Source organism: Sorex fumeus, unplaced genomic scaffold (assembly GCF_029834395.1).
Source record: "Sorex fumeus unplaced genomic scaffold, SorFum_2.1 ptg000072l, whole genome shotgun sequence".
Lineage (NCBI taxonomy): Eukaryota > Metazoa > Chordata > Mammalia > Eulipotyphla > Soricidae > Sorex > Sorex fumeus.
Genome location: NW_026606129.1, coordinates 36,177,012 through 36,204,876, shown reverse-complemented (window position 1 = coordinate 36,204,876; position 27,865 = coordinate 36,177,012). Strand labels below are relative to the sequence as shown.

At 42.1% G+C, this 27,865-nt stretch overlaps 1 protein-coding gene across 1 annotated transcript in view; it reads left to right on the top strand.

Moving 5' to 3' along the window:
• The first annotated feature begins 952 nt into the window (after positions 1-952).
• Positions 953-27,865, top strand: part of SUSD5 (sushi domain containing 5) — a 63,705-nt gene continuing 36,792 nt past the window's right edge. The window contains exons 1-3 of the mRNA XM_056129568.1: positions 953-1,216; positions 16,986-17,163; positions 22,072-22,190. Of these exons, the coding sequence (XP_055985543.1) occupies positions 1,126-1,216; positions 16,986-17,163; positions 22,072-22,190 (388 nt within the window). The 5' untranslated portion in view covers positions 953-1,125. The remainder of the gene's footprint in view (positions 1,217-16,985; positions 17,164-22,071; positions 22,191-27,865) is intronic.

The following is a 27,865-nucleotide window of genomic DNA, read 5'->3' as shown; positions in this document are numbered from 1 at the left end:
GGGGTGTCGTGATGGTGAATGTGAGGTAGCAACATACCCTAAGTCACTGTGACTAAAAATGAATGCCTCCCGCACCCCCAAATTACGTAGGCTGAAAAATGGCACCTGCAATTTCCTCAGGGGCAAGCACAGTAAGCAATGTTCCCAGGACAATGTCCCACTTCGTTGAATCTGCAGTGTCGCGACTGATTGAACCCTCATTCGGGATCCCTCGCAGGAGGCAGGCAGGTGGCCTCGCAGTGTGTCTTAGCGGAGCAGGACAAACTGGACCGGATTTGTAAAGTGTCCAGTGCCTCTCCGCCGCAGCTCTAAGCATCCTTGGAGACGTGCACACCCACCTTCTTTTAACACGGGACAGACCCGGGCGGGGCTGGGGGTGGAGGTGGAACCAGTGGAAGGAAGGGCTCCTAGAGGCAGGGCCCCTGCCGCAAATGCCCTGGGAACCGGGAGTGTCAGCCCCCTCCAGGTCAGAAGCGCCAAGACCGGAGCTGGAGCACCCAGCGCACCCACCTGTCTCCCGGCGCGCCTGGAGCCAAGTCAGCGGATACCTGGACACGCGGCGAAGGAAACGTCCGGGGGAGGCCGTTTCGGAGGGGAGGACCTTCGGCGCGGGCGTCTAAGGCAGAGCGATGACTGCAGCGCGCGTTTCGCGTCTTGGCACGAGTGTGCGAGCGAGCCTCCTCTTCTCCGTGCGGTCCCTTCTCTAGCAGGGCGCCCGCTGGACAGAGTTCGGATCCGCTTTCCCCGCGGGGCCTGCCGGAGAAGCCCGGCCTCTCGGACTGCGTCAGCGTTTGGCCGCGGGTCCGGGGGGCAGGCGGGGGGTTTCCCTGCCGCCGTTCCCGCGCTTCTCCCCGCCTCCCCCGCGCCCTCACCCTCCGCCCCGGCGGAGCCTCTTTTTGGCACCGAGACCTCCAGGTGCCCGGCACGAAGGCGGAGTCCGGCTCCTGCCGCCTCGCCGGCGCCAGGGCCCAGACCCCCGGGAGTTGGGGGGCCCCGGCGCGGCGGCTGCGGTGTCCCCGGGCCTCCCGCGAGTCTCCGCGCTCCTCCCTCGCGGCGGGAGAGGCGCGAGCAGAGCGCAGCGCGCACGGCCGAGCGGCGCCCTCCGTCCGGGCCGAGTCCGGGACCATGGCGGCGCCGGGACGCGGCCCCCGAACCCCGCTCTGGGCGGCCGCGCTGCTCCTGCTGGGCTTCCCGCGCCTCGCCGTGCGCGCCGAGGGTGAGTGTCCGGGTGCGCGTGCGGCCGGGGAGGGGGGGATGCAGCGGCCCGCGGCGGGAGGCAGCGCGCCTGGGAACCGGGTCGAGGGGAGCGGTTCCTCCCCGTCCCACCGGAGCCACGCGCACTCCCCCCACAAAGTCTCCGGCGCACCCCCACCCCGAAGTCTCCCGATCTGGGGCGCGCGCCCCAACAAGCCTGTGCGTTGGCTCCGCACTCGGATGCTTCCGTCCCCAGGCTGTTGGGTTTGGTTCTCATGAAATCACGTCTAAGGGTGCCCCCAAACCTCCTGGGCAGAGAAACGCGTTCTCTTCCACATTGAGCAAAAGGCGTCTCTGAACCCGGGAGCTCGCGCGACGCACCGAGCTGCACGCCAGAGGCCCCCGAGTCGGTGCCCCCGGGCGTGCCGGGAGAGACCCCCTGCACACAGCTTGGGTGGAGCACAGGTGTGGCTCAGAAACAGCTCGGACAATATGTGTTGCTGCCAGCAAGCCTGGTGCTTAGAAGATTCCCTAGTGTTGGAGCTCGGTCCAGGAAGATGTGAGAGCAGAGTGAACACCCACTAGGCAAAGGGAAGAGGTGAGCGTCCTCGGGGGAAGGGGAGCCGGCCAGCGGCCCGAGGACGCGAGAGGAAATCACCGGAACCAGGTCCGCGGGGCCAAGAGCCGCCTGTTTTGAGACTAGATGTAGCTCGCAAGACTTAACTTCCCTTAAATTAGCAGGGTCAGAGCCCTTTACTAATTGGTTTCCTTAAACGGGTTCTGCTGTACTGAGAGCTTGGAGCCGAACCCCCACCCCAGCCGACTTGGCTTAGCAGGATCTGGAGGAGAGCGAGCCGGCAGTTCTTGCATGTTTGAGGGGGTTCTAGTAGGTTGGAGCTCGCTAGGGGCAAGTTAGATGCCTAAAGGAGAAAACCCCTTGGTTAACTATGGGTGCGTTTATCTTGAGGGTTCTTCGTGATTTTTTTCTTTTAATGTGACTGTGCCAGCAATATTGGGTGAAGCCAGAAGACTGAAAAAAAGAGGCTTGCTGATAAGCATAAGAGAAAAAACAAGGAGAAATCTCACGCAGTATCTTAGGATTTCTCGGCACTTTTTTGTACCAAGTGCCAGCTTGATAAACTCTTTGCTTCTATTTAAGAGTGAATGTCTTACTTCTCCTTTTCTTTAGAGCGCTAGAGAACACTTTTTAACTTTGAAGGCTGTTAGTGTTCGTTAAGTTTGCAATTAAGTCATGATTCCCATAAAATCTATTATTTTTTAATGTGCAATAAATGACTTTCAGTTTTTTTAGGTTGAACAGCCATCACCACCATCTAATTCTCAACATTTTCTTACCCGAAAAAGAAATCACATGCCTATCAACAGTTTTATTATTTACTTTTTTTGTTTTTTGTTTGTCATTAAGTCATGAAAATGAAACTGGTTTTTAAGGAATGCAAGTAGAATAAATTAGAGGAAGCATTGACTCTCGAACAGTGCTCACTGTTATAACCATTTTAATTCCTTTAAAAACTATCTAGAAATCCAAGAGGTTTTTGGTTTCACCTATTTTTAACAACTTGAATTGAATGCCAGATGGATATGGACTGATATTTGGTGCCTAACTGGTTTGATATGAGTCATAAAAATATAAGGGGAGGAATACTGGACAAGGAGGAAAGTAACAAGTACCCCAAGCAGATATTAGGACTTTCAGAAATGCCTGATTCTCCCCTCTCCTTCCTTTCCTTCTTCCTTCTTTCCCAGTGGAGAATTTAGATCCACTAGCTTTTCAAGAAACTCCACTCTCTATTTCAACATTATAATAGGGCCATTGAGAAATTATAACCTGTATTATGAAAGGATTCTTTTCTTTACTAAATATATGCTCAACAGTCACCACTTTCCACATTTAGTTAGTATGGGCTACAGTGATGGGAGGAGAAGGAAGAAAAGTTTCATTGAACTGTGAGGTATTACAGACATGATGTTTGGAGAGAGCTGGACAAAAGTTCTTTCCAAATATGAGTCAGTGAGATCAATTCTAATGAAATTGTTTACTTTGTTGTTGTTATTATTGGTTTGGAGCCACACCCAGCTGTGCTCAGAGTTTACTCCTGACTTGTGTTCAGGGATCACTCTTGATGGGCTCAGAGAATCAGAAGTGGTGCCAGGGATGGAACTTGGGCCAACAGCATGCAAGACAAGCACCTTACCTTGCATGTACGATCTTTCCAGCCCTATTTAGTTTGCTTTTGACTAACTACACATGCTTCTTATGCATGAAAAGATATGCTACTGTACACTTAAAATATTTTTAAACAAAAAAAGGTTTCACATGTGGGGCTGGAGCTATAACACAGCAGGTAAGGCGTTTCCCTTGCACACGGCTGACCCGGGTTTGATCCCCGGCATCGCATATGGTCCCCCAAGCACCACCAGGAGTAATTTGTGAGTGCAAAGCCAGGAGTAACCCCTGAGCATTGCTGGGTGTGACCCAAAAAATAAAAAAAATTAAATAAATTGGCTTCTTAAAAAAATGGTTTCACATGTGGGGCTGGAGCGATAACACAGCAGGTAGGGCATTTGCCTTTCATACGGCCAACCCAGGTTCAATTTCCAGTATCCCATATGGTCCCCCGAATGCCGCCAGGAGTAATTCCTGAGTGCATGAGCCAAGAATAACCCCTGTGCATCACCAGGTGTGACCAAAAAGAAAAAAAAGATTTCACATGAAGGTAAAAATTTTCACATTAACTAAGTACAATTTAGGTCTGTTTAGGCAATAGCCATTTAGTTCAACAGCTAACTTATTGAGTGTCTATTACAGGTGAAGTACTTTCTTTGTCGTTAAGGATAGAATGATACAAGAAATAGTTACTTGCTCTTAGGGCGCTTAAACAACAATGGGGGGAATTTACTAAGTGAGTAATTAGTACAATGCAGAATTGAATGGACAGAAGGCACCATTATATAATTGGAGATTTTTATAAGAACCACTCTATGGATTGAAGGCCTGAAGTTTCTGTGGTGGGAAGGGGAGCACTTGGTGGTGGGGATCAAATTCAGGGTCTTACATATGTTAGGAATGTGGTTCATATGCCATTTGAGCCATATACCCAGCCTTTCTAACAGATTTTGAATTTTTAAGGGAGCTATACCTGGCAATGCTCAGGGGTTTCTCTTGACTCTGCACTCAGGAATCACCCCAGTGGTGCTCAGAGGACCATATGGGATGTGGGGATTAAACCTGGGTCAGCCACATGCAAGGCAAATGCCCTACCTGCTGTACAATCTCTCCAGCCTCCCTTTAGGAGATTTTTAACTTGATGTAGGAGAATCTGAAAGGTGACTGAGAATGAATTGGGAATAGAGGAGGAATGAATAGTGTGTGTGTCAGGGTAGAGAATAGAATTGCAATGACTGTGAGTGGCCAAGAAAAATGGAAGAAGTGATAAGAGACAAAAAGAACATGTGATCAAGCCAAGATTTCAGGATGGAAATGGCTTGAGATGATGCTAGGGAAATTGGTATGAGTGCAACACTGTGGGGTTCTGTAGGCCAAGTTTTGAATTAATCCAAAAAAGGAAAGGAATCTTTTGAATGTTTTCCAGAAATTGAGTGACTGATGGGACTTACATTTTGAAAAGATCACCCCAGTGGTGTTATAGGGAGAATATATGGAACCAGGGCAAGATTGGATTGAGAGAGGCCTGTAGGATACTATTTTACTTGTCCATGTTAGAAAAGGTTAGGCTAGAAGCTGGGTGGAGTGAATGGAATAGAACTGGACTGGGGAGAACATTGTCTTATCTGTGTAAACTAGTCTTTGAAAGCATGTGTGTCAGTAGAATCCTGGGGAAAGGAACTACTATGTGAAGATATAACCTGGAATTGAGTCTAGAGGGAGGAAAAAAATAGATTCAAACTTTGGAGTCTATGTTCATGAACTATATTGGCTTATAACTTTAATTTCTTATATCTTCTTGTCAAATACCAGCATCAGGGTTATAGTAGCTCCTAAAATAAACTGAAAAATTATTTCCTTCTTTGTTTTCTGAAAGGGCTTCCATAAAGAGAGGTTTTTGGTTTTGGGGGTTTTTTTTTGTTTGTTTGTTTGTTTGTTTTTGTTAATGAAACACCATGAGGTACAGTTGTAGACTTACAAACTTTCATGTTTGGGTCTCAGTTATACAATGATCAAGTACCCATCCCTCCACCAGTGCCCATTCTCCACCACCAATGAACCCAGTAACCCTCCCAACCCCCCATCCCTCCCCACCCTGCCCTAACCCTCCCACCCCCCATCCCTCCCCACCCTGCCCCACCTCTGTGGCAGGACATTCCCTTTTGCTCAAGAGAGGTTTTTGTTTTGCTTTGTTTACTTTGGGTGGGAGAGTCCTTGTGTTTGAATTTTTTTTCTTATGTAAAAATTTAATTTATTTTGGGGACACCACATGCAATGTTGCTCAGGGGTTACTCCTGGCTCTGCACTTGGGAATTATTTCTGGCAGTGCACAAGGGACCATATGGGATGCTGAGGATAGAACCTGGTTGGCCACATGCAAGACCAACGCTCTACCCACTGTACTATCTCTCAGACCCCATATGCAGAAGTTTTAAATGATGAATTCAAATTTGTTTTGTTTTGGGATTACCCCCAGCGGTGCTCATGTCTCACTCCTGGCTCTGCACTCAGGGATCATTCCTAGCAGGGCTCCGGGGATCAAATGGGGTGCTAGGGATTGAACCCAGGTTGGCTGAATACAAGGCAAATGCCTTACCCACCATACTAACACTGAAGCCCTCTGAATTAAATTTCTTTAGTAGATGAAGGAATATTAGGTCTTTTCTTTTTTTTATAAAATAGCACTGTAGCACTGTCCTGTCCTCCCATCGTTCATCAATTTGCTCAAGTGGGCACCAGTAACATCTCCAGTGTGAGACTTGTTACTGTTTTTGACATATAGAATACATCACAGGGAGCTTGCCAGGCTTTGACGTCTGGGCAGGATATTCTTGGTAGCTTGCTGGGCTCTCCGAGAGGGGCAGAGGAATTGAACCTGGGTTGGCTGTGTGCAAGGCAAACGCCCTACCCACTGTGCTATTGCTCCAGCCCAATTTTCTATATTTTAGAAAATATAAGTTTATTGGAAAGTAGAAGAGAAGGAAAGAGAAGAAAAAGAATATCCCCATTTGGACTCAGTACAGAACTAAAATTTTCTTACTCACTTTGTGTCCATTATGCTGTTCTGTTTTTAAAAAAGAAAAATAACTGCCCAGAAACTGGATCAATAGTATATAGGTAGGGAGCTTGCCTTCTATGCAGCCAACCAGAGTTTGATCTCTTGTACGCCATATAGCCCCCTGGGCCCATCCGGAGTTAAACTTGAGCTCAGAGACAGAAATAATTTCTGAGCACTGCCCAGTGTGCCCCCCTCAAAAAAGTGTTCATTTTATCTAAGTTGTCAAATGTAGACTAATATGAATGTATTGATATTAATAATTTCTTAATATCTTTTCAGTATCTATGGGATTTTTTTTGTAAAATCCCCTGTTTTATATTTTCTCTTTTGTCTTCATCAGTGTGACTAGGAGTTTATCAATTCTGTCATTCATCAGAAAGAAGCAGACTCGGATCTTAGTTTTTTTCTAAAACATCTGGTTTTCTTCCATTGGTTTCTGCTGTCTTTATTTCCTTCTTTCTTAGAACCTTTAATTTTATGTTCTTTTGTCTTTTTTTTTTTGAGGTAGAAATTAAATCTTTGATTTGCAACCATTGTTCTTTTGTATTATAAGTATTTGAGGCTATAAATTTCCCTCAAATACTACTGTAATTTTTCTACAAGTTTCTGTCACATAAGTGAAGATGCATTATTTCAATTGTGGATTCTCTTCTGAATTCATGGTTCATTTAGAAGTGTGTTTTGTAATTTACGTACACAAGGGGATTTTCCTAGTTTGTCCTTTGTTTTGTAGAAGCAGTATAATTCAGTGGTTAGGCTTACTGTTATAAAACCAAACTGCCTGGTTTTATTACCAACTGTGTAATCTTAGACAAACTATTAATACCAAAACTTAACTATAAGGTTAATGATAACACCTACGTCATAGAGATGTTATAAAGATTGGTTTAATGAAGCTTTATAAAAGATTTTGAACAACATTTGGATCCTAGTAAATAAATGATATGCAAAACAATGTTAGATTATTTGTTTTGTGACTTTGAAAACATGCTTTGTATGATTTAGGCCTTTTGGAAATTAAAAAACCTTTTTGGGTTTGGATTATTTTTTATATTTTATATTTTTAATTTTGAATATGTTTTAGATGTAAATTTTTTTACATACTTTTCACATTTATAGAAACATAGCCTAGTACTTGATCAATTTTACAAGTATCCTGTATGTGCCTAAAATTAATGTTTATTTGCAGTTTTTCTAACGGGTTTTTCAGAATACTGCAGTCTATGGTATTATGCAGTGGTCCATATGTGTAGTCTGTTAATTTTGTATCTTTATCCTTTTCAATTTTTTTCCTGTTTCATCAATTACTAGAGGAATAGTGACTAAAATTTTTATAAGATGTGAATTTTCTTTTTCCTTGTATTTTTATTAATAATTGCCTTTTGTAATCTAGAGATGTTTATTTGTGTTTAAAGTTTTTATATTACTGGGGCTGGAGCAATAGTACAGTAGGTAGGGTGTTTAGGGTGTTTGCCTTGCATGCAGCCGACTCGGGTTCGATTCCTAGCATCCCATATAGTACCCTGAGCACTGTCAGGAGTGCAAAGCCAGGAGTAACCCTTGTGCATCACCGGGTGTGCCCCCCAAAAGTTTTTATATTACTGATGAAATAACCATTGTCCTAACAGAATCCATCTTTTTCTAACAATGCCTTTTTAAGTAACAGCTTTAAGTATAATTAACTTGCCATACAATTATCTCATTTAAAGTATGTGATTTAGTGGTTTTTAGTATACTCACAGAGGTATGCATCACCACACACAATTTTAGAACTCTTTCATTAAGCCAAAAATAAACTTTGTATCCATCAGCATTTACTCTTCATTTCCTCCCTACCCCATGCACCAAGTTCTAGGTAACTATTAATCTGTTTTTTGTTTCTATGAATTTGCCTACTCTGAATATTTTTATGTAAATAGAATCATATAGTATGTGGATTTTTATTATTGAGTTCTTTTACTTAGCATATCTTATAATCTTTTGTGAAATTAGTACCTTATTTTATTGCCAAACAGTATTCCCTTTTATAGATATACCATGTTCTGTTCATCCATTCATCAGTTAATGGTCACTAGATTGATTCTATTTTCGCCTACTGTTATAAATGATGCTGTTATCAAACACTCATACGACACTTTTGTGATTTTATATAAATATTTGTTTTCAATTATATTGAGTTTTCAACCAAGAGTGTGATTGTGAGGGTATGTGTGATTCTATGTCTAACCATTTGAAAAACAGCCAGATGCAGACACAGAATGATCTCTCTTATAGACAGGATCTGAAGAAACAGAATAAGGAAATAACATATGCCCAGAGCAACAGAAGCTAGAACTTGTCTACAGTAAGAGGTCTCCCATGGGGGTAGAAATAGTGGATGAGGGTCCCTTTGACAATGGTGGAGGGAAGTAGACATCTGGGTGAAGGGTTTGATGGTGGACTCAATCATATATCAATCCTATTCATAATAGTTTGTAAACCACGGTGTCCCAAAATAAAAAAAAATAAAAATAAACAGCCTGATGATTTTCTAAAGCAGCTCAACCAATATAATTTCTATCACTAGTTTTACAGGTTTGTGTAATCCTCACTATCATTAATTACCTGTTATAGCCATCTTAGAAGGTGCAAGGTTCTATTGTGGTTTTATTTTTTTATTATAGCTAATGATGTTGAACATCCTTGCATTTGTTTATTGACACTTGTATATCTTCTTTGAAGAAATGTGTGCTCATATTTTTGTTCAATTTTTGCCATTTTAGTCACTTTCAAACATACAATTCTTAAAATTTTCACATTGTTCTATACCCATCACTACTATCCATCTTTAGAACTGTTTCACCTCCCAAATTAAAACTCTACCCAGTAAATAATAACTCTCCATCCTGCCCTCCTCTCCTCCCAAAAAATTCCTGGAAAACACCATTCTCTTTCCTCTAAAGTTGATTGCTCTAAGAACTTCCTGTAAAATGGAACCATACTTTTGTGTGTGTGACGGGCTTTCCCCCACATCCTACAAAGTCTTTTTTTTTTTCTTTTTGGGTCACACTCGGCAATGCACAGGGGTTACTCCTGGCTGTGCACTCAGGAATTACCCCTGGTGGTGCTCAGGGGACCATATGGGATGCTGGGAATTGAACCTGGGTCGGCCGTGTGCAAGGCAAACACCCTACCCACTGTGCTATAGCCCCAGCCCCACTTCCTACAAAGTCTTCAGAATTTATTCATGTCATAGTATCTGTCACATTACGTTCCTTTTGGGGTTGGAGATGCGACTCAAATGATAGAACAAAAGCCTTGGGTTTGATCTCCATCACCACATGACTTCCCAGCATGGCCAGGTATAGCCCTTATGGTGCATTAAATACCATAAGATAAAAGCCCAAGACAGTGATACAAAATTGTATTCCCTTTCAAGACTGATGAATATACCCACTTAGGAGCGATAGTACAGCGGGTAGGGCGTCTGCCTTGCACGCAGCCAACATGGCCGACCCGAGTTCGATTCCTCCGCCCCTCTCGGAGAGCCCGGCAAGCTACTGAGAGTATTCGATATGCCAGACACAGTAACAACAGTAACAACCTAAGTGCCACATTTATCCTATTATGTTCTCAATGGTCTTGGACACTTTGGTTGTTCCCACTTATAGTTATAGTGAATCATGATGCTAGAACCCATACAAATATCCCCCAAGTCCCTGATTTTACCTTTTTCCTGAGTTACTTCTGGAAGTGCTTGATCCTGCAATAGTTGGGGGCCACCTGGGCACCACTCTCTGTCCTCTAGTAGGGTGTGTTCCATGCTCAAGATCCAATGATGGGCAGAGAGGGACATCTTCCTCACTTATTCACCAAAACTTGCTGTTTTTGACAATGTTTTAGAAAATATAACCACCCTAATGTATATATATAGTCATTACTTCATTGTGGTGAGTCACAGTTTCCTAAAAATTAGTGATCGAGATCATATTTTCATATCCCATTGGCTATTTATGTACTTCTTTGGAGCAGTGAGGGCAAGGACTTCTTTTCAATTCCTTTACCATCACCCTTTTCGAAAGGTCAAAGTCAGTGGCACTAGAGATTATTCCTCCTCTGTGCTCAGGAGCGACCCCTGATGGTGCTGGAGATCATATGTGGTGCCAGGGTTTCAAACAGGGTTTGGCCAGATATAAGACAAGTACCTTAACCCCTGAACTTTATCACCGGCCCCTTCTTTGCCCATTTTAAAATCAGACTATTTGATCTGTTGTTATTGAGTTCTACACCTATTGAGATGCAGGTTTCTTTTTTGTCCACGCTTCAATTGCATGTTTTTCATTTTTCATTTCATCATCCTGTTATTCGTCGATTGCCTCGAGCAGGCCCCAGTAACGTCTCTTTCATCCTAGCCCTGAGATTATATTCACGGCTCTTTAGGAGAATGAGACCCATCATTGTTACTGGTATTTGGCATATTTGGTACGCCACGGGGAGTTTGCCAGACTCTGCCCTGAGGGCAGGCTACATTCGATAGCCTGCAAGTTTGTCCAAAGTAGGAATGAGATAATAAGATGCCATAAAAAAAAGTTCTGATAAGATGTCGCGCGGCCGCAAATGCACTGTTCTCGTCCGGGATCTGGATTTTATAGTCTCTGAGTCTTGGTCGCTGATGGCGCCAGGGGGCCAGGTGGTGGGTGTGACCCCCGCCTACTGGAATTTGGAGGATCTGGATGGAAGATGCTCAACTCCAATCCTAGTAGGCTTGGAGGTCTCGGCCCCGGAACCCGCGTGGCTTTGTCCCTCTGCCAGTACCTTCATGTGTGCGGAGAGTGGTCTCAGCATGGTGGTGGCTGGTCCTGGAGGTCTTCGGCTGCCGGAGCCCCGGTCGGGGCGGGGAGGAAAGCTCAACCCGCTCCCCTCCAAGGGGTCCCAGTGAGGAACACCCAGGCGCGGGGGCAGAAGACTGCATGTTTAATTTCTCCCAATTCCAGCAATATCACAGAGAAGCCCCTTCATATCTATCCCTGGTAGACTAAGAGAATGAATGCCCTTTTAGAGTTTCTTATCAGTTATATATTTTACAATTTTTCATCCTGTTCTGTGGTTGTCTTTTCATTTTATTGATTTTTGTTCTCTGTTTTTGATTTTTGGGCTACACCCAGTGGTGCTTGGGGGGATACTCCCAGCTCAATACTCAGGAGTTACTCCTGATAGTTCTTGGCGGACCATGCTTTTGGGGGGACTGAACCTGAGCTTCCTGTATGCAAAGCATGTATTTAGCTTGTTGAGTGATCTTTCTGGTCCTTGATTTTTTCTACTGAAACAATTGATTTTTTTTTGTTTTAAAAAATTAAATAAAGTTTTTTTTATTTCTTGTGCTTTTGGTGTTGTGTCAAATAATTGCATAATTTATGATTACAAAGGTTCCTCCTATGTTATTTTAAAAGGGTTATAGTTTTGACTCTTAGATTTAATAAGATTCACTTGGAGCAAATCTCTGTTTATAGTGTGAAGAAGAAATTCAACTTTGTTCTTCTGCATGGAGCTATCTTGCTCCATCACCATTTGTGGGAAAACTTCTTTTCTCATTGAGTGGTCTTCACACCCTTGTTAAATACAAATTGACTGTAATTGGAAAAGTTTATTCTGGACTCACAATTCCACTTACCAGTTTTTCTATCATATGCCAAACCACACTGAGTTGATTACCATAGCAATTGAAATTGGGAAGTGTGATAATTGCAATATGTTTTGGCTACTCTGGGACCCTTACATTTCTCTCTGAATTCTAAGACCAACAAAAGCAACTGAGATTTTGATGGAAATGGTGCTGAGCCCATAGATCTATTGGTGAGCATTGCTATCTTAACAATGCAGTCTTCCTATCCAAGAAAAGGAATTCCCCTTTACCTAAGTCTTCTTTAGTTGCTTTCAATAGTGTTTTTGCAATTTTCAGAGTACACATTTTACATATTTGAGGGCAGGGAGACTTCTGAAGCAATGCTCAGGGAGCTTGGGCCACTCCCTATGGCACTCCGAGAACTGGATCAGACTGTTCTATCGTCCAGCACGTGACACAGTGCTGCTCAGTCCCCACAGTTCTGGAGGCCACTGGGACCTTCAGAGACCTCCAGAATTACATGTCTTTTATCAAACTAAAATAATACATATTTTAGTTCTCTGGGGTGATATGGAATAGTACTTTTGTTTTTAGACTATCCCTTGCTAGAGTTGAGAACTACAACTGATATGAGCTTGTGTACTGCAACCTTGCTATACTTGTTCTAGTAATTTTCAATGGAATTTCTTCCTTCCATCCTTTCTTTCTTCCTTCCTTCCCTTTTCTTGTTATTTCTTTCTTTCATTAGTTCTTTTATTTGTTTGTAATTTTTCATTAGGCACTATGGTGTGCATATAGTTAATAATAGAGTTTCAAACTTACAATATTCCAACATTTATTTAAAAAATTTTATTTGCAAAATTATATTGATCTTAAGGAGAGATGGTTATGTTTCTTTTTTCAAATCTGGATGCTTTCTATTTTGTTTTCTTTCCAAATTTTTCTGTCTCGAGCAGCCAGTAGAGTGTTGAATAGAAATGACAGGGACAGACATTCTTGTTGTCAAAGATCTTAGGGGAAAGTAGTCAACATTTCATTACTAAGTATAATTTTAGCTATGGGATTTTTGTAGTTGCTTTCTATCAGATTAAAGAAATCTTTCCTCTCCTTTACTGCCTTGTTCAGTGCTTTGTCAAAGTAGCACTGAATTTTATCAGGTGCATTTTATCCATGTACTGAGAAGATCCATAAGGTTTTGTTCTTTATTCTGTTGATAGGTATATTATGTTAGTTGAGTTTTGAGTGCCAAATAGACCCTTGATCTGTTTGATCTACCCACTTCATCATCTATGCAATTCTTTTCCCCCTCCCTTTCTTTCTTTTTACTTTTCTCATTTCTTCTCCTTTTTTTCCCCCTGATGTTCAGGGATAACTTCTGGCAATGCTCAGGAGATTATATACATTGCTTGGGATTGAACTGGAATCAGTTGTGTGCAAACAATGGCCTTACCCACTGTATGATCTCTCAAGTCTCTATATTTCTTATTTTAATGCAGAAACTCACAGCTGTAAATTTACCCCTATGCACTGTACTAGTTATATCAGGTAAGTTTCAATAAGTTTGTTTTCATTTATCTCAAAGTAGTTTCAAGTTTCAACTGTGACTTCTCTTTTGACTTATTTAGGGTTTTTTTTTTTCATTTTCACCAATTTGTAAATTCCCTAACATATTTCTGTTATTAATGTCTAAGTCCAACTCACTGTAATTAGGAAACAGATTTTGTACAATTGTAATCCTTCTAAATTTATCTGATCTCATTTTTGTGGCCTAGCATATGGTGTATACTAGAGAATATCGCATGTGCTCTTAGGAGTAAAGTGTACTCAGCTATGGTTGGGTGACATTTTACACGTTTGACAGTGTTCATTTATATTTTACCATGTATTGATTCCTTCCTTCTTGTCCACATTGCCTCAGATGATTTTCTTTCTGACTGAAATACTTCTAGGATTTTATATAAAGATCTACTTGGCTTCATTTTTATCTATCTGAAAATGTGTTTGTTTCACTTTTGTTCTTGATAAATGTTTTCAATAACTGTAAGATTCTACTAGCAAATCATGGATTATATATATAAGTAATGGATTATTTATATATATAAATATATATATATAAATCATGGATTATATATATATATATTCATCCTAATCCTTTCCTCCATGTTTATCATCATATTTTTCATCTTTTTTGCTCTTTACTCCATTTTGGTGAATGTTTAAAATTCCCCTTTCAAGGATAAGTTCTTTATTCACTTGTGTCTAAAATATCAAGGGGCTGGAGTGATAGTGCAGTAAACAGGGTGTTTGCCTTGCACCAGGTCATCAGAATTCAATCTCTGGCACCCCATATGAGCCCCAAGCCTGCTAGGAGTGATCCTTGAGTGCATAGCAAAGAAAGAGTAAGCCCTGAGCAATGCTGGGTGTAGATCAGAAATAATAATAATAATAATAATAAAATAATTTTTAAAAATAGTAAAATGACACCCCCAAATACCCATTACATATTTGTTTATCATTGGTATTATCATTATGTAATACCAATGTATCAGGATTGTTTTATGTCAGTTTTGCTGCTTGTTATATGTCACTTGTCATTCATGGAAACACCTAGCTTCCTTATACTTTTGGCTGCATTTTACAGAGTGATTATTTTACTCTGAAAAATTAACAATTTCAGAGTAACAATTTTACTCTGAAAAATTGTTTGCATGGGATTCTCTGAGTATTTTTTCTCCAGAAATGATTCACACTTATTCTTACCATATATGTGGGCGAATGTCCATCTCAATCTACTTTAAACCTATGACTAAAACTGTCTTAGACATCAGTGTTAGTTAGGATTGTAATTCCCATTGAGGACTGACAAATGGGTTCCTATTACCAGGGTAATTTTTCCAACAGCCCCTTGAAAATGAGAGAAGTTACATTTAATCCTTGTTCTCTTGGTTTCTGAGAGTTTTACTATTAAGATTCCCTGATTTGTGTACTTCTGTGTCGTGGGGGGTGAAGAAGCAAGAAGTCTGTCAGCTTCCCTCTCTCTTGTGATCTTTAAATCCCCCTTGGCCAATAAAACCTCAATTTAATTTTTATAACTCCCCCATACACACACACATAATCCAATACTACTCATGCAAAGTGTAATGATTCTTTTCTCCTGGGAGAGCACCTGCCATGTCTAATCATTCAAGCTGTGTCAAGTTCTGAGGATGCAACAGTCACCAAAGATAAGTTTACTTGGAACTTTACCTTGCACTTTTCAAAACAATGTATTTTATTTTAGTCACTGAGGTTACAAAACTGTTATTAATAGGGGCTTTTACATAAAATGTTCCAGTACCACACTGTCCACCCAAGTGAGTCTTCCGTCCACTGTTGTGCAAGTTTTCCATTCCCACACCGCCCCCCTGACCCCCGAATAATCTTCCTACTGAAACCCAGGTTCTGTCGACTTAGGCTTTTGTTTTCCCCCTATTTAGAGTCATTATAGCCCACATAGAAGAGAGATCATCCTGTGTCTGTCACTCTCCTTTTGACTGACTTCACACAGCATGATATTCTCCAGATCTGATCCATCCATGCCAGCAACCTATATGGTACCCACAGAACCACAAGGAGTGATCCCTGAGTGAAGAATCAGCAGTAAATCTGAATATAGCCTGGTGTGACCCAGAAACAAACAAACAAACAAACAAAAAAGCAGACCCATCTATGTCACAGCAAATTGTGCAATTTTATCTCTTTATTTTTTTATAACTGAGTAGTATCCCATTGTGTGTATGTATTAGTGTCTTTATCAGTCATCTGTTCCTGGACAGGGATTTTGGCCATTGTGATTAGTGCTTATCTTGCATTTGTATTAAGACCCTTTTATCAAAAACTAGAGAGGGGGAGTTTTACGTATCATCATAATTTTGTTGTAGATAGGTTATGTGTCTTAGTCCAGTAAAACAAATACGAAGTTTTTCCGGCAAATGGAAATGAAGATTTCTTGTTCTCATTGGGTTGTTTTCCCCTTGACTTTAAACTTAATAGAGCCACCTGAAGCCTGGCTTTGTCCCTCCTGGGGCAGTGGCTCCAGTGCTTCCCCTGTATCCTGGATTCCTTCCATGAGCTCTTTTATGAGTGCTTTAAAATGTACCCCTGCCTGACTCGCTTCATTCATCACACATTTCTTTTCTTTTTGTTTTTGTTTTTGTCTTCTTGGGGACACACATAACATTGCTCAGGTCTTAATCCTGGCTCATGTTCAGGGATTATATGCAGTGCTGGAGATATAACCAGAATTAACTACATGCAAGGGAAATGCCCTACCTGCTATGCTATCTCTCCAACCCCTTCTGTCACACATTGTTGACGTCCTCTAATGCCTATATATTGATGTCCTCTAATGCCTATATATTGATGTGTTGTGAACCAAGATGCACTGGGCATGGTCATTGTCATCTTGTCCAGACCAGGATTTGTACAGCAAACACTTGAGTTCATTTTGGAAGGACCTAATAGACTCTGAGACCAGGAGGGAAGCAACCTTCTGGGTATAAAGACACTTTTCAATAATAGAATCAGTAGAAGGTACAACTTGGGTCTGTGTGGATGCCTTGAATACCACATGACCCAACCCAGCTCCACCCAAGACAGTGATTTCAAGGAACTAGGTTGCCAAATTGTTATACAAATACCCATGTGACTGGAGAATTTGAAGGTCTAATCCAGATGATTAAATTGGTTTTCTTAAAGAAAAACAAAAAAATGGATGAAAACTTTATACGAATGGTCATTACCTGGTCAGTCCCTGAGTTGAGCACTGTGAAGGAGCTGCTTGCATCTGTAGCTAAGGAAGCAGCTACAGTTCTTCTGACAGGTGCCTGTCAGAGATGGTGTTCACTGAGATTAATTGCCCCTGGATCCTGAACCCAGTCTATACTGTACTTGTCCTCACACAGGAAAGCTCTTTGTGCTGGAGTCTCCGAACGGCTCTCTGGGCCTGCAGCTGGAAGCAGCTCGGCTTTCCTGCAAGGGCCGGGGCGCCCACCTGGTGTCTGCGGATGAGCTGCGAAGAGTAGTCCAAGACTGTGCCTTCTCCGTGTGCACCACAGGCTGGCTGGCAGATGGCACCCTCGGGTAAGGATGGCAACCTGAGAGGAAGAAGGGGTAATCTCTCCTTCACACCCTACCTGAATATCCCCCAGGGCTAATGTATAGCTATAATATATAGCTTCAGTATAGTCTTAGAGAATTTCTGAATAACTTGGTTATCTAAGCAGTGACAGAGAATAATGGAAAAATTTATACAGGACACATATATAATAGGAGGAAGGGCTCAAGAAATGATCCTATTGATCAGATGTGGGATATAAACAAACATAGTGGGGGAGATAACACATGCCCAAAGGCAATAGAAATAAGGGATAAGAGAACTGGTTTACAGTAGGAAGTTTGCCACATGGGGTGGGAGTGGGACAGGTCAGGGAAGGTACAGTCCAACACTGGTGGAGGAGAGTGGTCACTGGTGAAGGAAACAAGAAAGCTGAAAGTAAGCAAAAAGAGCCTGCCATAGAGGCAGGCTAGGAAGGGGCAGGGAAATTGGGGGCATTGGTGGAGGAAAATGGTCACTAGTGAAGGGTCTGTGTTTGGAGCATTGTATGACTGAAACCAAATCATGAATAACTTTGTAAAAGGTAAAGGTAAAGGCCCTCCTGTTGATCGTCGATTTGCTCGAGCGGGCCCAGTAACGTCTCCATTGGAGACTTTGTTGTTACTGTGTCTGGCATATCGAATACTCTCGGTAGCTTGCCGGGCTCTCCGAGAGGGGCGGAGGAATCGAACTCGGGTCGGCCATGTTGGCCGCTTGTAAGACGAACACCCTACCCACTGTGCTATCGCTCCAGCCCAATGATGGGCCAGTGGCGCAATGGATAACGCGTCTGACTATGGATCAGAATAACTTTGTAATTTTGGAATTCACCATGAGTAAATTAAAAGAATTATCCTGTTGAGGATAGGTAAATTGTGGTTAAAAAAAAAAAATGCTGCTGCCAGCACAGGCAAGGTAGAGTGGGCAGTGGCTTCTAGAACATTCTTATTTGGACTGTTCACATTCAAAAAATTATTCTGGAATCCTTCCCGTTTCCCACCCTCTGTTACTTTGAATTTCCCTTTTAATTTGCAGCACTAATAAACTTAAAATAATACAGATCTATAAAAAGTATATAGTGGGATTCTCTCTTGTCTCGTACCTCAGAGGTAAAAAGTTTTTAAAAATTGGCTTATATTCTTTATCTCCTTTTCTCTGTGCATCTTCCTGCACATTCACATGTATAGAAAGATGGTTTGGGGGGCTTTAGATAACGCCATGAGTTCTTTAACATGCTTCTCATGAAGCAGTGGATGCTCTGTCCTTTCCCTTTAAATCAGAGACTGCATAGGAGAGCCTCAGCCTGCTAACTACAGCAAACATGATGCCACATGACTTATGAGATTAGACCTGGTTCTGGTTCTGGTTCTCTCACTGGTGAGATGGAGGGGAGAAGTCTGGTTATCCTGCAGTGGCCATGTTGCAGAAGAAGGCCACATAGAAGTGATTCACGTTGATACTGTCAGCAGGAACTTCAATGTCCCAGCCAATAGGCAGTTCATCCATCGAATGATTCTAGCCAGCCACATTAGTCTATTGATTTACCACCAGTCTTGCAGGACCTCATCATTATAGAGCAGAAGTGAGCTACTCCCAATTTGCACTGTCTGGGACCCTAACCCATGAATTCCTTGGAGAGAAGTCCATCTTGTGGTTAGCTAGGAGAAAAGTTCTCCACAGTGCCAGTGCCTGCCTTATTAGCCAGTCTCAAGGAAGCGCCCCCTGCATGCCACAAGGAATGTGAAAGAACAAAATGTGCTCAAAGATTTCCTCTAGTGGATAACAACCCTGGAGATGTCTGGATGGCAGTTGGCCATGGAAAATACATAGTCATACTGACTCACATCTCCACATGTGCCACCTGGGAAGCAAGAACTGAACTTAAAGAACACCCATGACCACTGCCAGTGCTTTTCTGTGAATCTAGACATGTGTCCCCCTCTGCATCCTATTTTACACCCTTGCTCCTAAATAGGCAAGTAGTATGTGCATGCATAATATGGTCCTGTATAAATTTTTCCATTATTCACTGCCTTAGATAACCAAATTATTCAGAAATTCTCTAAGACTATACTGGAGTTAGGGGTATCCTGGTGGTGTACAAGTCAGGACAGGGTCATTGGAAAGGCTATCCTTTCTGGGTTTGTGGTTAGAGATGCTGAGGAGTATTAATAGATTTCTATATTGGTTAGCTATTACTTTGAAAGAAGAAAACATGCCTCTGTGATAAGTTCATTTTGAAGGTGGAACAGATAACTCAAGTGGTAGAGCACATGTGTAGGGCATTAAGTTTGATCCCCAGCGTTTCATGGCCTCCAAGAGCCACTACTGCTTGTGAACCTACTGAAAATAAATAAATAAAAATAGTCTTTTCTGTTTTACTGTTTTTGTAGCTAAGAAGGAACTGAACATTAGTATATACATTTTACCAGGAATCTTTCCTGCATAGCCAATGTCTCCCCCAACCAAATGAAAACTATTTAACGTATGGTATATCTTGAGATTGATGAAATTACAGGCATATAGTCGATTTTATTAGTATTGCCATCAGTTTACATTGAATACACATAAAATGCAGACAAATATAGAATCTAGAATTCTCTCCCTTCAGAGGGAAAGGGGATTCAAAGTGGTAAAAAGAAAGAAGATGCATATAATTGGAATTCTAAACAGGAGGGGAAAAAAAGGTTAAACATATAAGACAACCATAGCACTGTAGCACTGTCCTCCCGTTGTTCATTGAGTTGCTCGAGCGGGCACCAGTAACATCCCCATTGTGAGACTTTGTTGTTACTGTTTTTGGCATATCAGATACATCATGGGTAGCTTGCCAGGCTTTGCTGTGTGGGCGGAATACTCTCAGTAGCTTGCCAGGCTCTCTGAGAGGGGTGGAGGAATCGAACCCAGGTCAGCTGTGTGCAAGGCAAACGTCCTACGTGCTATGCTATCACTCCAGCCCAAGACAACCATAATGAAGAGAAACATCTAGAGGTATCCAAGCACTGCCAGGTATGACCCTGCAGGCCTTCAAGCACATTCAGTGTACCCCTAATGCCATAGTACCAAAGGGCCAGAGAAGTTCTGTACGCTCCAGCCCTAAGCATTGAAACACCTTATCCAGTTGGTCAAGAATTGCCAAGAGTTGCCACTGGGCTCCCTGAGCACCGTTTTGGAGACCTCACAAAATTAAACATGAGTAAAATTATTAAAATCAATAGGAACAAAAAGAAAATACATTCAAAAAAGAAACAATAAACTGAACCAAAAGACAAACATATGGGGAGGGAGATAGCATAAAGATTACCAACTCAGCACCACATGACCTCTTAAGCACCCTCCATTGTGGCCCTTAAGGCCCACAAACACTAGCAGGTGTGGCCCTGTGGCACCTGGCAGTACAAGGCTCAAGCATCTCTGCATCATTGTGTCCTAGCATCCAACAGTCAACCTAACTGACTGAGAGTTGCTGTGAGTGGCCCCAAGACCCAGTGAGCACCCTTAGAAGGCAAAAAATGGGGGGAGGAACCAGAGAGAGCACTCAGTGGGCTGAATGCAGGCTTTGCATGTAGGAGGCCCATGTTCCATCCCTGGCACCACATGTTCCTCTGAGAAACTCAAGGAACAAACAACTCCCCCAGCACAGATCCAGGAGAAGAGAAGCCCCTGAGCACCACTGAATGTGGCAAAAAAGGAAAACAATTGAATTATAACTTCAAACTGCTGAATGAAAATTGCTGACAATATGGGATTTTATACCCAGTTATAGTATCTTTCAAGAGTAAAAATGAAAGTAAAAATAAAAGAGAAAATTCATTATATCAGACCTACAACGAAAGAAACACTATAGGACACTCTTTAGGCAGAAGGAAAATAAATACAGAGACTAGAGATGTGAAAAAGTATGAATGGAATGATTAAGTATGTATGTCAATAGAATTATGTTATTTTTTAAAGAAAAAATAATGATCACAAAAATTGTATAAAGTCAGAAAGTATTTAATATATGTAATAGAATAGTTTATTTTGAATTATATTTTTGGGGAAGAGAGCAAAATAGTGTTAAAATAATGGGAATGCTAAATTTAATACATTCAAGTCAAGGAAACATTATGTAATCTCTGGAGTAACCACTAAAAAACAGAAAAAGATTATCTAATTACCAAACCAACACAGAAAAAGAGAAAGTCAAAGAAAAGATATTTCAAATAGCCCAAAAAGAGAAATCTAAAAAACTAAATAGAAAGAACTTATAATATGGCAAATTTAATTTAAGAGATAGCTGTAGTTTAATTAAATATAAATAGACTATATGATTTAAAAAGAAAAAAAAATTGTCCGGTGAATTTTTTTTAAGATTCTACTATTTTTAGTTTATAAAATACATCCCCAGATAAATAATGGGACAGAAAGTCAATTATGATGAAATTAGCTATATAGACAACTGCATTATATTAAGAATATACTCTACTTGTAGGATATTATGATTTGAAGATATTCCTGGGGGAAAATCTAGATTAATAATGTTGGAAAAGAATGAATTCCATGAACTAATTATCTGTGTTAAGGAATCTAGAACAGCAAAGCAAACTTCCTCAAAAGGAAAGAAACCAAAAAAGATGAAGAGCATAATTTCCTGAGATAGAAAACATATACTTGAAGGGATTATCAATGCATTGCATCTGAAACTTGAATCAAAACATATGAACTCAGCTTAAGTATTGTTTATGTCTTCCTGATTATATATTTTCGAAGAGAGTTTCCACATCGGTACTTTCAAACTCAACCCCCTGAATCAAAAATATCTCTACTGATGTAGTGGTAACAGAAAAGAATTTCTATTTTACATTTTGGTTAATTTGGCTAACTTGACCCCATGCATTCTTTGTCTATTTCAGGACAACTGTATGTAGCAAGGGGAATGGTGAACAGCAGACCATGAGAGCTGTTGATGTCAGAATTGACAACAATCCAGTTCCTGGAGGCACATACAATGCCCTTTGCATTAAGGATGAAGGTCAGTACTTATAAGGAGTTTACAAGTTGTGAAAGCACCTTAGGTGGTGTTCTCTAGAAACAGATGAGGATCCATTCATTAAGCATGATTTATCAAGAAGTCTTCCAAAGTCAAGCCAGTGTCTGGGGAATATGGACAGAGAAACTAGAGGACAGAGAAATTATGGGGACAACCAAAGGTGCCATAGAGCACAGTCTACAGGATGGATGGTGAGGTGAGAAATAATTCTGGCTCAGTCCCACCAAAGGGTCTCTGGAATTAGTGCAGGCATTTTTCCTGACCATTAGCAAGGGAGATGCACTTGCCTGCCACTGGTTATGAGATGCTTTCAGGAGATCTTGATTCCTTGCATATTCTGAGTTTGGGTTGCACAACCGAAGGGGTTCAATAGCTTGAGTACCACTGTGACAAAAGCATTCAGGTGCCCCCCTCTGCATGGGAATGGTAAAGCTCTCTAGGGATTAGGGAAGACCTCGGCTAGCATCTGACTGATGCACAATGCTCTGCCGTCTTTCTCTGTGGTGAAAACTGTGCTTTAAAAACGAACTTCTTTTTTCCCAAAAGGAAATGTTTAGTAATGAGGAAATGTCCCCTAGAATATTGAACGTCCTTCTGGAAAACCAAGCAATGAGGATCTAACAATAAAAGAATCTCGGGGGTAGCATTTCTTGTACACTGACCAAAAGTACAACCTTGATTATCATGACTATGTCATGATGAGGTGATGTTCATGAACACACTTTAACTCTGTCCTCCCGTTGTTCATCAATTTGCTCGAATGGGCCCAGTAACGTCTCTATTGTGAGACTGCTTAATACTGTGTTTGGCATATTGCCGTGCGGGCTAGATATTCTTGGTAGCTTGCCGGGCTCTCTCAGAGGGGTGGAGGAATTGAAACCAGGTTTGCTGGGCCGGCCACGTGCAAGGCAAACACCCTACCGCTGTGCTATCGCTCCAGCCCATGAAATTGCAGAAAAATCTAGCTGCTGACGGATCAGTTCTAGAGGTCAGATTAGATTCTACTGCCTGGCTGCACATAAGCCTCATCTGGGAAGTTTTCAGAAATACTGATGTCTGAGTGCCAGCTCTGAGATTCTAATATAATGTTCTGAACATTTCTTTTTAAGCTTCCCTGTAATTTTAACATGCTGTCTTGCCCCATATATTACTAAGAATGAGAAATACCAAATGAACTTGGTAGAAATACAAATATCAATGCTGTAAAGACACCAATTCTATCACCAAGGTGGGATCAGAGGGGTTAGTAAATTAGATATCAGTAGTGAATCTAAGGCCCTGGCTGATGCTTTTTAGATGTTGACTGGTATAAGTATCTCTCCTACTATGGGTCTTCCTGCAGAAAAGCTTCCTCAGTTGCTTATTTCTCTGAAAGAATTTGTTGGGATAGTCTCCTACTATGGGCTGGAGTGATAGCACAGCGGGTAAGGCATTTGCCTTGCATGCATCCAACATGGCCTACCCAAGTTTGATTCCTCCACCCCTCTCGGAGAGCCTGGCAAGCTACCGAGAGTATCTCACCCACACGGCAAAGCCTGGCAAGCTACCCGTGACATATTCATATCCCAAACACAGTAACAAGTCTCACAATGCTACTGGGCCCACTCGAGCAAATCAATGAACAACGGGAGGACAGTGACAGTGACAGTCTCCTATTATCTTCTGACTTATCAAGCAACTGTAGGGTACAGTCTTGCCTTCAAAAGGCTTGGGAAAACCATAGCCATGGTGTGTTTCTTTAAACATTGAGACTATCCTTTGAATGCCAAACATACACAAAGATTTCATTCTCTGGAAGACATTCAGTAGAGCTAGAAGAAAAACAGTATGACCTTGTTTATTTGGGGATCTCAAGTGGATCTCTAGGTCTTCTGAGTCACCTCTTCCCTGCAGTGAAGATGAAGCTTTTGCTATGTAATATGCCACTTCAAACTCTAGAGGCTACAAAAACACAAGTGTTTAGTTAGTTCACTGTGCTGTGGGGCAAGCAACTTCTGTTCTGGCTAGGTACAAGCATGAGTCGACCATCAGTTGTTGGTTCTATAGCTGTGCTTCTCAAGTAGCATGACTGTCTGGCTGTTGATTGGGGTGATGAGGATGATGGAGGCAGTATTTCTCATCATGCAGGAGACTAGCCTGGGCTTCCCACTTCATAGGCTTTCAAGTAGGTTGTGTACATGCAAGTATGTACTGCTTTTACCCACCATTGTAGTGCATGAAGTCTAAGTTGGAAATATCCATACCATATCCTCTAGGACCTTGAGTTTATAATCATGATATTGTCTCTTGACATAATCATGATATTAGGTTTGTGGACAAAACAATGTATGTGCCTCCTGATACACTGCACTTAGAAGAAAACAGCTTCAATTCAGTAGGATTCCTGCCAAAAATGAATAACTTGAACCGAACCATGAGGAAAATTAGCCAAACAAATTTTAAAAATATCCTACCAAATATCAGCAGCCCTGTATTTCTAAAATCTGTCAAGGATAAAAAAGATGAAGGAAGACCAAGCAATTGTTCTAGACTCAAACAGACTAAAAAGACTTGTGAACAAATTTGTGGTCCTCAATTGCATCTTAGACCAGGAATAAAGGATCTACACAACAGGGGCCAGAGAGATAATACAGTGGGTAGGTTGCCTGCTTTGTAGCCTACCAACCTGAGTTCAATTTTTTTTATCTGGCACACCATATGGTCCCCGAGCACCACCAGAAATGGTCTCTGAAAGCCAGGGGTGAGCCCTGAACACTTTTGGGTGTGGCCCCAAGACAAAACAATACAAAAAGATCTACAACTGATGAAATCTGAATAGAAATTATGAATTAGAGGTCATATATTAATGTTTAAATTTCCCAACTTTGCTGACTGCACCATAGTTATGTGCAAGAAAAGCATCCCTGTTCTTGGATTTGCACCTTGAGGATTTTAGGAACAAAGGAACTTCAGATCTACAAAGTCCTCTCAAACACTTCAGAATAGACTTACCACTAAAAATGTACAATATGCTTATTAACAAGTATGCATAAACACATCAACATATGTCACTGTCACTGTCACTGTCCTCCCATTGTTCATTGACTTTCTCGGGTGGGCACCAGTAACATCTCCATTGTGAGACTTGTTGTTACTGTTTTTGGCATAGCGAATGTATTCTATATGTCTCTTTACATATAGCTACCTATCTCTACAGCTCAATACATCTCTCTATATATGTATGTGTATATGGGGGTGAGGAGAAGGAGAAACATAGGAAGGGAGAGAGAATAATAAGGCAAATAGGACAGAATGAAAATACGTTGGTGTACGAGGTAGAGAATATTCAAGACATTGCAGTTATTATCGTTTCTCTCCAACAGTGAAATAATTATGAAAATCAACATTTTTTAAGAACGGACTCTTCCTTTTCTCAAAACAACAGTAACCAAATACTCTACAGGGGCTGGGAAGCTTACTCAATGATAGAGCACATGCTTACTGAGCAAGTATGAGGTCCTGGAGTAGATCTCCAGGGTCCAAACAAAACACCCATCATTTACAAAAATCCTTAGGATTTTGTAGGAGCTGTGAAGGAAATTTCTCATACCTTTCATGAATGTGAACACCCTTTCCCTTTGGTGGAGCAGGCAGTTCGCACAGTACCAGAGACCAAATGCCCAGGGTCCTGTGTCCAGAGAAGATAGGTACTCCCTGCACCCCAGCTCAGCGAGGCTCTCTGGGTAGGGAGTAAGGGAAGCGTGGAGTTGGTCTCGTCAGGGCCTGGTTTGAGAGGAGGCTTCCTGCTGACCAAGAAAGGGACGCTGTGTGCATGCCTAGGTAGGAGGGGTTACCTTTCTAAAAAAGCAGGAGGGATGTCAAAATAAGCTCTCTGGGCATTGGCTGGTGATCCAATGGAAAGAACTCCGACAGTGCTCCCCAGCACTGTGGGGCACTGCTTCTCCACAGTGAGATGTCATGGATAGCCAGGACCAGCTGCATGTTTCGGTGCAAGGAAGGAGACTGCAGGTGTAGAGACCAGTACATCAGCTTCGCCCCTGTACCACGTTGTTTATTTCTCAGCATGTCCTTATCCCTGAGGAGGCTCCATGGCACACAGCTCTGATTTTCTTTGGGCCCAACAGTGGGGCTGCAGGCAGCTCCTACCTCTGAAACTGCAAGTCCTGCCAGGCCCAACGCACCCAGAAGGGAAATGGGGCAGAATGTGTAGGCAGTTTCCTCCTGGATTTCTTTTGGGAAACAAACTTCATCATAAATGTAAACCTTTCTCCTTTTCCTCTCTGTATTTTTGTTTCACTGACGGCGAGTTTCCAGCCCCATGGTGATCTCACTTAAACTAATAAGTGAAGTTATTTTTAACCAACTGGATGCTGATGAATTAAGCTGCCTCCACTTGGGTTCTCTGGCTCTGCTGCTCTTGGCAACTTGTCTGGGGCTGGAGGTTAGACTGGAGGCCACAGGTCTCTTCCGGCCTTCATTGGCTACTTCCCTGAGGCTCCACTCTGGGTGGGTTCCTGCTGCCCTCCCTCTGAGCAGAGGCTGCCTGCTGCTCCTCCCTACTAGCCTACCTCCCCTTCACTTCCTTCTATCTATTCCTGGTTCTTGCCCCAAACCAGAAACGGGGCCAGAGAGATTGCACACAGCCAACCCTGATTCAATCCTAGGCATCCCATATGGTTCCTCTGAGCCCACTGTGACTGATTCCCTAATGCAAAGCCAGGAGTAATCCAAAGCACCAACAGGTGTGACCACAAAAAAACTATCAAACCAACAACAAAGAAAGAAAGAGAGAGAGAGAGAGAGAGAGAGAGAGAGAAAGGAAGGAAGGAAAGAAAGAAAGAAAGAAAGAAAGAAAGAAAGAAAGAAAGAAAGAAAGACAGGAAATAGATTGATTCATTTCCTTTGTACTGTTGTGAAGGGAGCTAGGACCAGAGAGAGAGAGAGAGAGAGAGAGAGAGAGAGAGAGAGAGAGAGTACAGAGAGTAAAACACTTGCCTTGCATATGGCCAACCACAGTTCAATTGCCAGAACTGCATATGTTCTCTGAGCCCTCTAGGAGTGATCCCTGAGCACCCTGAGTGATCTTGGAGAGAACTGATCAGGTCAGGAATGACCAGGACATTCTCCAGCTGTAATCACAGGACTTCAACTTATTAATCACACTACTTTGGAGCCAGAATGATAGAACAGTGGGTAGGGCATTTACCTTGCACGTAGCTGACCTGGGTTCCACCCCCAGCATCCCATATGGTTCCGGAAACACTAGCAGGAGTGATTCCTGAATGCAAAACCAGGAGTGAGCATTGCCTGGTGTGACCCAAACACACACACACACACACAAACACACACACACACAAAATCACCTGCTTTGAACAGCTGATAGTATCCTAGGAAAAATAGAAAATCAGAGTTCATTTCCAGTGAAATGGCATCAGCCATTGGTTTATTTTTCTAATGCTCAGATTTATGGGTACTTCAGATACAGGTGTGATTAAATGGACTGAGGGAGGAAAGGGAGGAATAGATGGATAGAGAGTAGGGGGCAGAGAGAAATAGATGGAAGGAGGGAGGGAGGGATGAATAGATAGACAGACAGACTGGTAGGCAGAGAGAAGATTCCTCTTTACCCTCAAGAAGAGGATCATGTATAAGGACAA